General features: G+C 49.2%; 5 protein-coding genes across 5 annotated transcripts; 3 read left to right on the plus strand and 2 right to left on the minus strand.

Annotated features, from left to right (window-relative positions):
* Positions 1-11: 11 nt before the first annotated feature.
* On the minus strand, positions 12-477 carry FMAN_02541 (related to eukaryotic translation initiation factor eIF1a-like protein; the record flags this gene model as incomplete). The annotated part of the gene is made up of 2 exons (XM_041820115.1): positions 12-108; positions 167-477. The coding sequence occupies 2 exons, from the start codon at positions 475-477 to the stop codon at positions 12-14; spliced, it is 408 nt and encodes a 135-aa protein (XP_041686027.1).
* Positions 478-1552: 1075 nt separating this feature from the next.
* On the plus strand, positions 1553-3078 carry FMAN_02542 (related to tetracycline resistance proteins; the record flags this gene model as incomplete). Its single annotated transcript, XM_041820116.1, has 2 exons — positions 1553-1985; positions 2036-3078. The coding sequence occupies 2 exons, from the start codon at positions 1553-1555 to the stop codon at positions 3076-3078; spliced, it is 1476 nt and encodes a 491-aa protein (XP_041686028.1).
* Positions 3079-3323: 245 nt separating this feature from the next.
* FMAN_02543 (uncharacterized protein) lies at positions 3324-4178 on the minus strand (the record flags this gene model as incomplete). Its single annotated transcript, XM_041820117.1, has 3 exons — positions 3324-3457; positions 3510-3652; positions 3703-4178. 3 exons carry the CDS (start codon positions 4176-4178, stop codon positions 3324-3326), a joined length of 753 nt encoding a protein of 250 aa, XP_041686029.1.
* A 722-nt stretch (positions 4179-4900) lies between these two features.
* FMAN_02544 (uncharacterized protein) lies at positions 4901-6364 on the plus strand (the record flags this gene model as incomplete). The annotated part of the gene is made up of 1 exon (XM_041820118.1): positions 4901-6364. The coding sequence occupies one exon, from the start codon at positions 4901-4903 to the stop codon at positions 6362-6364; it is 1464 nt and encodes a 487-aa protein (XP_041686030.1).
* A 2318-nt stretch (positions 6365-8682) lies between these two features.
* Positions 8683-12385, plus strand: FMAN_02545 (putative protein kinase C-like; the record flags this gene model as incomplete). Its single annotated transcript, XM_041820119.1, has 6 exons — positions 8683-9067; positions 9152-9418; positions 9473-10456; positions 10512-11815; positions 11869-12274; positions 12324-12385. The coding sequence occupies 6 exons, from the start codon at positions 8683-8685 to the stop codon at positions 12383-12385; spliced, it is 3408 nt and encodes a 1135-aa protein (XP_041686031.1).
* Between the last annotated feature and the right edge of the window lie 148 nt (positions 12386-12533).

The following is a 12533-nucleotide window of genomic DNA, read 5'->3' on the forward strand; positions in this document are numbered from 1 at the left end:
CATTTTTTTTTTCACTCATCTTCGGAGTCACTGGGTGGCATTTTCCCGACATTGGATTCGTCCTCGGAGTCACTCATGTCGTATGTGTTTTTGACGAATTCCTTGGGCCTGCGATAGACTTGATTAGCCTAGTTCATTTCAGACGAATAGATACCACAAAACTCACCAATATGGCTGTTTGCGCCAGGCCTTCTCATCACGGACAACGTTGACAATTTCTCCCTCTGCTCGAGTTTCCTCCTTGCCGTCTTCGTATCGTTCAGCCAAAACAAAACCGCCACGCTTGATCCATATGGTTTTTCGAAATCGCTGAGCCAGTTCCAGTACAAGGGATTTGCCGTTTGGAAGCTCACAGGTGTACAGGTTGTTTCCTTCAGGCTTAACAACGCGGACGAGAGACTGGTTGGGCTTGAGAGCGTCGGGAGGTGTTAGGGCAGCCTCTGCGGCCGCCAGAACATTTCGCTTTGGACGTCCCATCGTGAAGTTCTATGTCGATTGCTATTTCATAAAAGTTTGTCTGGGAATTTTCTAGACATGAAGAATATGGAGGGGTTGCTTGGAGGGGCAGACACCGATAGAACGATATACCTTGATAGACAGAACAGATCCAAGTATTACTCTATCCATAATGGTTTCCAAGAGGGAGCGGACTTGCTTAATTCGGATTATCCGGTCCTACCTCGAGGAGCAAGAAAACTCAAGGCATTTAGAAGAGGATGACAAAATAAATTTGGCTCACAATCCTCATAAGCTTAGGTTCAATTACTTGAATATTTTCGTCGCTTCGGGTCAAGATGATCCTAAGCTTGCCTCCCCTCGTTTGTTCCCAAAATGATCTCGTGAAATTACCATATCGGACTATAAGTTATATTCCCGCTCGTACGGATATCGTGATTGTATTTAAAGTAGCATATTGCTTGGCTGCTAGTGGTGGGTTGCTGGGATTGTTACTAAAAGTGGTATTATAACCAACCTCATTATCATGAAGTTGAGTGACCAGTAACATAACAGTCAATATGATGGATACTTATGTTGTCAGTGCTCATGATTGTGCACGTGGACTGCTTGAGAACTACGTATGTCGATGTCTCGTCTTTATGCAAAGGATACCTTTAATTACAACAAGATCACTTGATATCGTATACTCCCCGCAACACTGGGTAAATAATTCGGTGCAATTCATCATAAGCCTGTGCTTAATAAACCACATCGTGTGGTATTGTTGAAGGGGACTCGGCTTGATTACCCTCTTGGCCATCCCTCCTGGCATGCTAGGGTCCCAAAAACTACCAAATAGAGGCATTCCACTCTCTAGGATGGCCCGTGGGGATATCAAGATCTGAGTGACCGGGTGACTCAAGTTGGTTGGCCTTGCAGAGATTCATGATAATTTGATACAGAACCGAGTAACGAAGACTACATACTTATAACCATACAGGCTCAAGCACACTTATCCCTCAGAACTCCTTACACAATGTGATCGAATCTTGTACTGATCACCCATTACTATATATCGAGTCGGTAGTTCTTGGTGACGTAGTGCTTATACACCATGGAGACTTCAATGCTTTCAGGTCTCTCAGTAGTTCAGCCAGTACCTACAAAGCCGGCAAAACAAGATATGTCTCGTCCATTAACAGCCGCGCCAATGACGACCTCGACAACCAATATCGGTTCAGCCCAGAGAGAATCTTTTGACCTCGAGATACTGCCAGTCCGAGATGATCGAAAACCAGACAATGCATCTTCCGACCATATCGATGACTTAGAAATGAGTCAACCTGATCGTCCAGATTCAAGTACCGAGACTGTTGAAGTCGCACCAACTATCTGGGACCCTTTCATGAACCGCTTCAGACTTCTCTCGACCTGTTTATCCCAGATAAATAATGCTTCTAGCGATGGTGCTACTGGTGCATTGATCCCTTATATGGAGAAGTATGTCGATAATCTTTCCCCTGAACGACATAAGCTAATATCTTTAGGTACTATGGCATTGAATATGCCACTGTGTCTCTCATATTCGTCGGTAAAGCCATCGGATTCATTGCCGCCGCCGTATTCATCGATATACTTAGAGCAAAACTCGGTCGAGCCAAACTTCTTGGTCTCGGTCAAGCCCTTGTCACTCTGGCATATATCCCCATCATCTGCGGAGCCCCTTTCATCGTTGTTGTTCTATCATTCTTCTTTATCGGCTTCAGCATCTCGATAAATGTGACCATCGGGAACCTCTTCTGTGGTGGTCTCCAGAACGGAACGTTCATGTTGGGTGTACAGCATGGGACTTACGGAATAGGGGCAACCATCGGCCCTCTCGTTGCGACCGCGCTCGTTACAGCTGCAAACACCATGTGGAATAGATACTACATAATAACCTGTGTGCTCGGAGCTTTAACCGTCGCACTAGGAATGTGGTCGTTCTGGAGATACGAGCAGGAGTTGAGTCCTGCGGCACGCCAGAGAGAGGCGGCCCAAGCTGGAGACTCCTTGTCGAACAGCATCTTTCTTGCTATGAACCTGCGCATCGTATTCCTTGGTTCACTCTTCATCTTTGCCTACCAGGGAGCCGAGGTCTCTATTTCTGGCTGGGTCATTTCTTTTCTCATCAACGACCGCGATGGCGATCCTTCTTCAGTTGGTTATGCAACAGCAGGTTTCTGGGCCGGTATCACCATCGGTAGGTTTCTCCTTTCTGCCCCTGCGCAGCGAATCGGTGAGAAAACGCTTGTGTATGGTCTCATCATAGGAGCCGTCGCTTTTCAGCTTCTCGTCTGGGTCATTCCTAACATCGTGGGCAACACTATTGCCGTATCTGTAGTTGGTCTTCTCCTTGGTCCTATCTACCCATGTGCATCAGCTGTTTTCCTTCGAGGCATGACCAGGCGAGAGGCTCTGACTGGTATTGGCATGATTAATGCTTGTGATAGCGCAGGCGGAGCTATTGCACCCTTCGTCACGGGACTTCTGGCCCAGGAGTTTGGCACCTTTGTCCTTCATCCGATTGTGATTTTCTTGTTTGCTGTCATGTTGCTGTGCTGGTATTTCATTCCAGCTGAGGAAAAGAGGACAGAGTGACAAGTCCGTATCAAAGAGGGAGGGAACAGGAAATTCAAGAATGCATGAACAAGCGAAGCGACATCAAGGTCGAAATTATTATATCGAAATTCGATTCGATCCAGGCTGACCAAGTCTATTCACAAATCTATAATGAATCTATGTCATCTCCGTAGATGGCTCGCACCTAGTCTATCCTTTATATTTTAAATAGCCATGAATACCATTTCCTATTCTCCCATTTCATGTCATTAACTCATGCCAGATTAGACACGGCCACGGGCAGCATCCTTGACAGAGACGGTACCAGCCGCAATGTCCTTGACAGTCTGAGTGATGCTAGACCAGTCACGGAATGTGACAAAGGGAACGTTCTCGTTCTCACACCAGGTAACAAGGTCTATGGGGTGTCATCAATTACGAACAGCACTGGAGATTGATATCTTACTCACCCTTGTCGGCCTTGGCAAACAGCAGATCCGTCTCCTTAGCGGCTGAGAGATCAGAGACACCGTCACCAGCATAGAACATGGTAGGTCGGTTAGGAAGCGAAGAGTACTTTCGGATCTCGATAGACTTGTCATGACCATGAATACTAGGAAAGTCAGCACTTTCTCACCATATCAATGAATGGCTCAGATTTACCTGTCATCATGGAACTCAATTTGCCAGCCTCCCTCATCCTTAAGAGTCTTACCCTCTCGTGCCTTTACATCGTTGCTGACAATCTGAATGTCCCAACCAGGACCCAGAAGAGTGTCCAGTAGGGCCCGAATGACAGGGGTCATGCCGCCACTGAGAATGACAATAGGGACATTGTTCTCTTGAGCCCAGTCGTAGAACTCCTTAAAGCCAGGGTCGAGCTTAATGTTCTTAAGGAGAATCTGGATGCACTCATCAAAAGGGGTCTTGACGCTGTCAAGCATCTCAACGAAGCTGTCGCGAAAATGCATGTTTCCATAGAGAACGTCCTTGTTAAGCTGGCGACGGCGCTCAACACCAAAGCCAAGGTTGTCGGTCATGTAGTCATTAGAATCGGCGGTGGTGACTGTCCCATCAAAGTCGGTAAAGAAGATGAACTTGGGATCGTTCTTGAGAGCTGGGGTATCGGAGGAAGCCATGATGACGGCCTGTAGTGTACTATTGCGTATTTTTATGACTGAGTGAGACCCCTTTTGAAGTCTATTCCAGTTTAATGAAACGAGCGAGTGAATTGGGTATCTCTAGAACTGTAGTCTAAGGGTGACGATGTTGCTGAGAGAAGATATGACCGAGCAAGAAAATGGCGGGGGAGGGGCACAAGTTTTCATGAGAGACAAGCAAATAATCGCGACAATAATGATCGACAGGAAATTAGAAACACCTGCTACAAACTGGCTGAGCTGATTGGAGGTTGATACTGAAGGATCCTTACTAGTAAGATGAGTAGCAATATAAATCACGTACTGTACATGGCAGAAAACACCGCATATTTCGTTATCAGTTCTTCCGCCTTGGCCAAGGTTCGACTGTCGTCATTGTCATGACTCTCAGGAACTGCAGGACATGAATAGTGCCCCTCCACACCCTCTTCTCACTGTAGTTGCGCTGGAATACAGCCCCCAAGGACCCTGAGTCGCACTCAATAGCGCTCCCGGTAAAGGACCCCGGCCAAGGTGAGCAGGGCGGTGACTCGATTCGGCCTTGCTCCGGCGGCAGAAAATACCCCGGCTACGGAGCCGGCTGTAGCTTTATCGGCTCGGCCCATGCGTTCATCCCATCATCTCAACAATTGTTGCCGAGCTACAAGTCCAATCGTCCACCCTCGACGTCGCCGCTGCGATACACGCTTCCTTTGGTCGCAATGCAGCCGTTTGCTCGTCCTGCGGTTCGGCTTGTCTGGAACCATGCGCGATTTGGGCTTGATCGATCCGCGAGGCCCGGGAGGTCTTGCTGGGGCCCCTCGATAGTGCAGAGCTCAACAATATGTGTGCGATGCAATCTTCAGGCCATTGGTCTCCGAGCAAGACTCTATTCGACGGAGCGACCACCAAGAGATTCCGAGAAGAGTTCGAGGACGAATAAAGATGTCGAGGATGAGCTTGAATCCATACTCAAACCTCGGCCAAACGTTTTCAAAGAGCTGCAGCCGCCTGCCGATATACCCAAGTTGCAAGATGTCAAATCTGCCAATGCGACTACCGAAAGTGCTACCCGTAAAGAAAAACCCGAGCCACCCAAGGCCGAGACAGATACGAAGCCTAGCGAAGAATCCCCTCAATCGCAAGCACCATCAGGTCTTCAAAACCTGCGACACCTTACCCTGAACCACATGAACGAATTGAAGGAGAGGTTCAGCGGTGCTATGGATAGACTGCAATCCCGAGCAATGAATGCTTCACAAACTCTCAACGATATTACCGGATACACAGACATCGAGACCATCAAGCATCAAAATGCCAAGCTAGAAGCAGACCTTGCAGCAGCCCATGAGCGGGTCCGCGAGGCTCGCCAGGAATACAAAACATCGAACGCCAGTCGTGCGACAACACAACGTGAGGTCACAACACTATTGGCGCGGAAGGATAGCTGGTCTCCTATCGATCTTGAGCGTTTTACCGAGTTATACCGAGCGGATCATACCTTGGAGGGCAAGGTCGCATCGTCCCAGGAGGCTCTAACAGAGGCTGAGATGGAAGAGCAGCGCCTTAGCCAGCAGCTAAATGCCGGAATCCTGAAACGTTACCATGAAGAACAGATTTGGAGCGACCGTATCCGACGGGCGAGTACTTGGGGTACCTGGGGCCTGATGGGCATGAACTTCCTTTTGTTCGTTATCCTACAATTCGTGGCAGAGCCCTGGAAGAGAAGGAGACTGGTCAGGGGTGTTGTAGCTGAGGAAAAGGCTGTTCTCGAGGAGGTTCGTGGTGAGCTTGAGCAGGTCAAGCTGGCCATCGAGAACCAAAAGACCTTATCGACGGCCGAAGGAACCTCAGAGGCCGAGGCCGAGGCAATCGCTGAAGCCTTGGCGTCAGAGAATGTGTTGCCGGGTGAGAGCCTCATGGTAAAGGAGACAAAACCCAGCCAGGAACCCATTGCCACATTTGAACCGGTGGCTGAAGCGCCTCTTTCAGAGCCTCTACCCACGAGGACATGGCAAGAAGCTCTTATGGACCCAGAATGGTGGAAGACCAAATCACAAGATATCTACAGCGAGCGACGGATAGATCTTCGCATGCGAGACGTTTCATTATTGGTGCTGGAGGGCGCATTAGCAGGAGCCGTGTTTACAGGAAGTATTGCGCTGTTTCTGGTTCGAAGATCATGACAAGATGTAAAATAGATATAAAGCTTATCATTGTATACTACTATAATAAAACTGTACATTCTCGTCGAGAAAGAGCATTTAACCATTTCTCGTTATACATACATAGAGTTTCTCGGGTGATGTTGATTCACGATGCTTCACGCTGTTGGCGAGCCAATCGGATGTTGGTGTTTTGCATGACCGGTAGGGCTGGGAGCCAGAAAGGCAATGCCGAAGAAGATGGGGTGGGACTAATAAACCTTCGGAGCTTAACGAAGTTAATATTTCTAACATGTCATATTTGATATTCGTATGCGCAAAACCCAGAGAATGTTTGTTGAGTTGTTGATATATCGCCATAAAATGAAGTTCGTCGGCAAAGAGCAAGTTCATCATGACACTTCAGCCTTTTACGGCCCCTAGACCCCTTGTCATTCCACCCTCAAGGGTGACCCTGACCATTAATTTGAGCTTGGATGACGGAAGTGCACATGAGGAATATGATTTGCCAGTCATTGAGATTAACGGCAACTAATTGTTAAGGGTCCTGACGTTACAGATATTGACCGCTTTCCGACATGCGGTTTTAATCAGAGGTGATTTGATCTTTGATGGTGGGGCTCTAGGACTTGTAGGACTATGAAAGGTGACTTACACCAGACGCAGATGCTTTTCTCAGTGTAACTGTACCTAACTTAGCTACACGGTGGGAATAAGGAAATGCACATATTAGAGTTTGTTATCTCCTGATTGCTTTGCTATTGACGGGGTTGGACCTTTGTGGTATTACTTTATGTGATAAGAAAGACTCACGAGTTTGCCGTTTCAGAGAGTGGTTTCACAAGCATTAAACCAAGTTTCCCTATTCATGCGAAACTACCCGGTGATGGGTCCTGAAACGCAATTCGAGTAGGACACATGCTTGTGAATATGATATACAAAAGTGCCAAACAGACATTCCTTTCAAGTAACTGTAGAGACTCTCGGGTATGGTTGTCTCATCGGAGCTCAGCCTCTTTGTCCACGTTATCATATCATCACTCTAGTCCTACCGAGGTTACCTCTTGACAAAAGGATAAACTACCCAAGCAGATCATATCGTATCTTTCCCCGAAGAACTGAACAAACAAGGATCTGATGAATAATTCTGCTACAAACAGTACACGTCGTCACCCACCATAAACCCAACTCAACTTATTAACCGGACGGAGAGCTACACCTACCTACGCCGCTGCAAATTGGAAGCTCCCCGCCAGCCAAACCCTGGATCTCCCCACCAAGAACAGAGCGGCGGTGGTCTTAGCTCCCCAATGTGGTCTTGGTCTCTGCCTGTGCCTACACCTATAGGTGTATCCGTTCCCTGAGGCCTTGCCTTGGGCATTCATTACCCAGCACTAGGGAAACGTATTGGGCTGTGCTTTGTCTTTCGACCCTCTCTTTTTTTTTTTCGTGTTCGTCAAAATTCTTTTTTTGCGCTGGTCACCTCTTCGTGTTTCCTAAAAAGGACCTGTCTATATTTCTTGAATCTAACGATTTCTTTGGTCTTTTAGCTTACCGCTAAAATCACCAGAGCTAGCTCAGTGTTACTGCGCTGTGCTCTGCTGTGCTCTGCTCGCGCATTGAATCCTTGGAAAACGCCCGATAAAAACCCCGCCAATTTTACCCCCTCCTCCACCGAGTGTCGATGCGATTCCCTGAGGTACCAACCAGCTCTGGGTACCTTATTAGGAACTTATTGGATCACTGACGACATTTCTCACTTGAGACCTTTGACCTTCCAACCTACCACCTCTACCTAACTGCCCTGCCACCTGCCTGCCACTCAACACCTAACTACCTTACCTACCTACCTATAGAGCGCCTGGCCAAGATAAGGTACCACCATCATCTGCTTTTGGCAACGGCTGGGCTTCATAAACCCAAACCCTCATTCCCTCAGCCTCCCCTCCCCTCTCCCCCACCCGCCAGCTTCGGCCTCATCCACCTGGAGCGAAGCTTGACGGCGAAAACCTCCGCCAGCCATAAACCATCGTCGCGGACTCACGCATAATTAATTACGCATACGCACCCGGGACCTTCTGGCTTCCCTCGCTCCGTGCTTCTGCCCGCCCGCACCTGGTTCGGCTCTCATACCTTAGTATAACGACATTCATTAACGATAACGACACCCAAGACGTCACCTGTCTCGTCGTCTATTTTACCACCCGCTTGCCCACACTCGCCCGCTCATTATTGAGGTGTTGTCCTCGCCCAATTGATATCGGCTGTATTTTCAGCCATCCCCTCCTCCTCCAACCTCTTGTCGTCCAGCGCGAACGTATCGTGCAGCCACTTTCACCATGAATGACGATGATGCGATCCATAGCATCCACAAGAAGATCGAGCGCGAGAAGGCTCTCATCAACGCTGCCAATTCCATGAGAGCACAGACCAACAATGAAGCCGTCAGATCTCGTCTCGACTCACAAATGCGAGATGGTCGTCGCAATCTGCAGTTCTTTGAAGAGAAGCTGCGCGACATCCAGATGCGACGTGTGAACGCCGGTGTTGGCGACATGTCCCTTGGAGGACCTTCTGACGAGGCCGGCGGTCCTCCTGCACCACCTCCCAAGGATTCCCGAGAAGATAGAGGTTCTGATCTCATGCCTCCCCGCCATCCTTATGCTCCAGGCCCTCCTGGTGGCACGGCTCTTCCGAAGCCACGTCAAAATTTCACCAAGTTAGGTGCGTCGTTGCTATGCCATCTCCATAGAAACTTCTCTGAGACTTTCCGTGTTTTCTGTACTGTGCTAACGTGAACGAAAACAGATTTGATCAAATATGATACACCGCATCTGGGACCCCGCATCCAGCTCATGTTGTCGCAGATTCAATTCAAGCTAAACGTCGAAGAACAATATTTGAAGGGTATCGAAAAAATGGTTCAGCTTTACGGTATGGAGGGAGACCGCAAAAGTAAGGCTGACGCGGCTGCCCGAAAAGTCGAAAGCAAGCAGAAGATTATACTGTTGAAGCAGGCACTCAAGAGATATGAAGAACTGCACATCGATGCGGATGTTGCCGACGCCCAAGATGGTGAGTTGACACTGTAACATTTCCTACTTCGACGACATATTGACAAAGGAGCAGACGATTCAATCAACGCCCCTAATCTAAGGAAGCCCCTAAGCGGACAGCTATCGATTCGTATGCTGGCTATAAAGGATGTAGACCACCTAGCAACTGGGAGGTTTACACGAGGGCCCGAGACCTTTATTGCCGTAAAGGTTGAGGATACCGTGATGGCTCGTACAAAGGCGACCAGGAACGATCGCTGGGAAGCCGAATACCATACCATCGAAGTTGACAAGGCCAACGAAATCGAGCTGACGGTTTACGACAAACCTGCTGAGCATGCCATGCCCATTGCTATGCTCTGGGTCAGAATCTCTGATATTGTCGAGGAAATGCGTCGTAAGAGGATCGAGGCTGAGATGAACAGTTCTGGATGGGTTTCGGCCGATAGAATGGGCAGCACCGGTGGCGCCCCTTCACAGTTTCCCATGAGCCCGTCTTCAGGCTCTTTTGGACCAGGCTCTCCAGCAGGTGGCGGCGCGCAAGGAACAGAGACCGGTCCATTCGGGACTGCTGGTCCCCAGCCTCAAGTGCAAACTGGTCCAATTGAAGAATGGTTTAACCTGGAGCCTACTGGGCAGATTCAACTCCAGTTGGCATTCAACAAGACTAACGCGAACAGTCGCCCCGTCGACCTCGGTCTTGGCCGAAAGGGAGCTGTTCGTCAACGCAAGGAAGAGGTTCATGAGATGTACGGACACAAGTTCGTACAGCACCAGTTCTACAACATCATGCGTTGTGCGCTTTGCGGAGATTTCCTCAAGTACTCTGCAGGCATGCAGTGTGAGGATTGCAAGTACACTTGTCATACAAAGTGTTATTCCAGTGTGGTTACCAAGTGTATCAGCAAGAGTAACGCTGAGACCGATCCTGACGAGGAGAAGATCAACCATCGTATTCCGCACAGATTCAATCCTTATTCCAACATGACAGCAAACTGGTGCTGTCACTGTGGTTACATTCTGCCTTTTGGCAAGAAGAACTGCAGAAAGTGCTCAGGTATATTTTCTTTGACTCTGTTTGCTGCGTTGTGAAACTAATCCTTTATCTGTAGAATGCAATCTTACTGCACACGCCCAGTGTGTTCACCTTGTTCCTGACTTCTGTGGCATGTCTATGGCTGTTGCCAATCAGATATTGGACGGGATAAGATCACAGAAACAGAGGCAGGCGAAGGTCTCTTCACTAACAGAAAAGACTCTCCGGCAAGGAAAATCGAGCCCTACCAGCACCCACTCCCCGGCACCATCCTACTCCAGCTCGTCCGCACCTCCCTATCAGCCAGGACCTGCCTCACCTGAGGCAACTGAGGCTGCTAAGGTTATGTACTCGAACCAGACAACATCACGACCTGGCCATCCCGACCGAACTTCGTCTAGCTCAACGGCGGCAGCGGCAGCCTCTGCGGCCATGTCTGGAGGGCCTGGAGGGGCCCAGAGACAACAATCTGATTATGGACGTTACAGTGGAGGGTACGACCAGCAACAAGAGGATCCTTACGCTCAAGGGGGCCAATACGGCGCGGGCCAGCAGCGCAAGTACAACCCGGCTGACTACGCCAACGTCAACCCTAGCTACGGAGGACAACCGCCAGCTCAGGCTCAGCGACCAGTGCAACAGCAGCCAGCCGCACAACAGCCTCCTCCCCAGCAACCGCTGCCTCCGGTGCCACAACACCAGCCTCAGCAGCAGCAAGCTGGTTACCAGCAACCATCAGTACCAGCACATCAGCCCCAGTCACCGGAAGCAATGTCTCCTAAGCAGCAGTCTGCATCTGGTGGAAATAAGGCACCACTACCTTTGGCTACAGACCCAGGTACTGGTCAACGAATCGGACTTGACCATTTCAACTTCCTGGCTGTGCTGGGTAAGGGTAACTTCGGCAAGGTCATGCTTGCTGAAACAAAGCGATCTCGCAAGCTCTATGCTATCAAGGTGCTCAAGAAAGAGTTCATCATCGAAAATGATGAAGTAGAGAGCATCCGCTCTGAGAAGCGTGTGTTCCTGGTTGCCAACCGAGGTAGGCACCCATTCCTCACCAACCTGCACGCATGCTTCCAGACCGAGACCCGTGTGTACTTCGTAATGGAGTATGTTAGCGGTGGTGATCTGATGTTGCACATTCAGCGAGGTCAATTCGGCACCAAGCGTGCCCAATTCTACGCCGCAGAGGTGTGCTTGGCCCTCAAGTACTTCCATGAGAACGGTGTCATCTACCGTGATCTGAAGCTTGACAACATTCTGCTGTCACTCGACGGTCATGTCAAGATTGGTGATTATGGCCTGTGCAAGGAGGATATGTGGTATGGTTCGACAACTAGCACTTTCTGTGGTACTCCCGAGTTTATGGCTCCCGAAGTATGCCCATGAGATCTTATCCCTTTTTGTTCTCTGTGCTGACCTTTTTCCAGATTCTTCTCGATAAGAAGTACGGTCGTGCTGTCGACTGGTGGGCATTTGGTGTCCTGATCTACCAGATGCTTCTTCAACAATCACCTTTCCGTGGAGAAGATGAGGATGAAATTTACGACGCCATTCTCGCGGATGAACCACTTTATCCTATTCACATGCCTCGGGACTCAGTCTCTATTCTCCAGAAGCTGCTCACTCGTGAACCTGACCAGCGACTTGGAAGCGGCCCTACTGATGCCCAGGAGATAATGAGCCAGCCATTCTTCCGCAACATCAACTGGGATGACATCTACCACAAGAGAGTGCAGCCTCCTTTCATGCCTCAAATTAAGAGTGCTACTGATACCAGTAACTTCGACTCGGAGTTCACCAGCGTTACTCCCGTGTTGACCCCAGTCCAGTCTGGTAAGTTCTGCATCTTCCAGGTTCTTGATCTTTCGCTAACAATGACAAGTTTTATCACAAGCCATGCAAGAAGAATTCCGAGGCTTCTCCTACACAGCTGATTTTGATTAAGCGACTGGACTAACAAGATTGACGATTTTGCAATATTTTATCGAGACGATGGAGCCGCGGTGGAGTTGTTGTCTTGTCTATCGGATACCCAGGGGCGATAGTGAATAGATGGTCGGACACCGCGGGCAGGTGATTCTGGTACAGTGAA

The sequence above is a fragment of the Fusarium mangiferae genome, assembly GCF_900044065.1.
Source record: "Fusarium mangiferae strain MRC7560 genome assembly, contig: FMAN_scaffold010, whole genome shotgun sequence".
Taxonomy (NCBI): domain Eukaryota; kingdom Fungi; phylum Ascomycota; class Sordariomycetes; order Hypocreales; family Nectriaceae; genus Fusarium; species Fusarium mangiferae.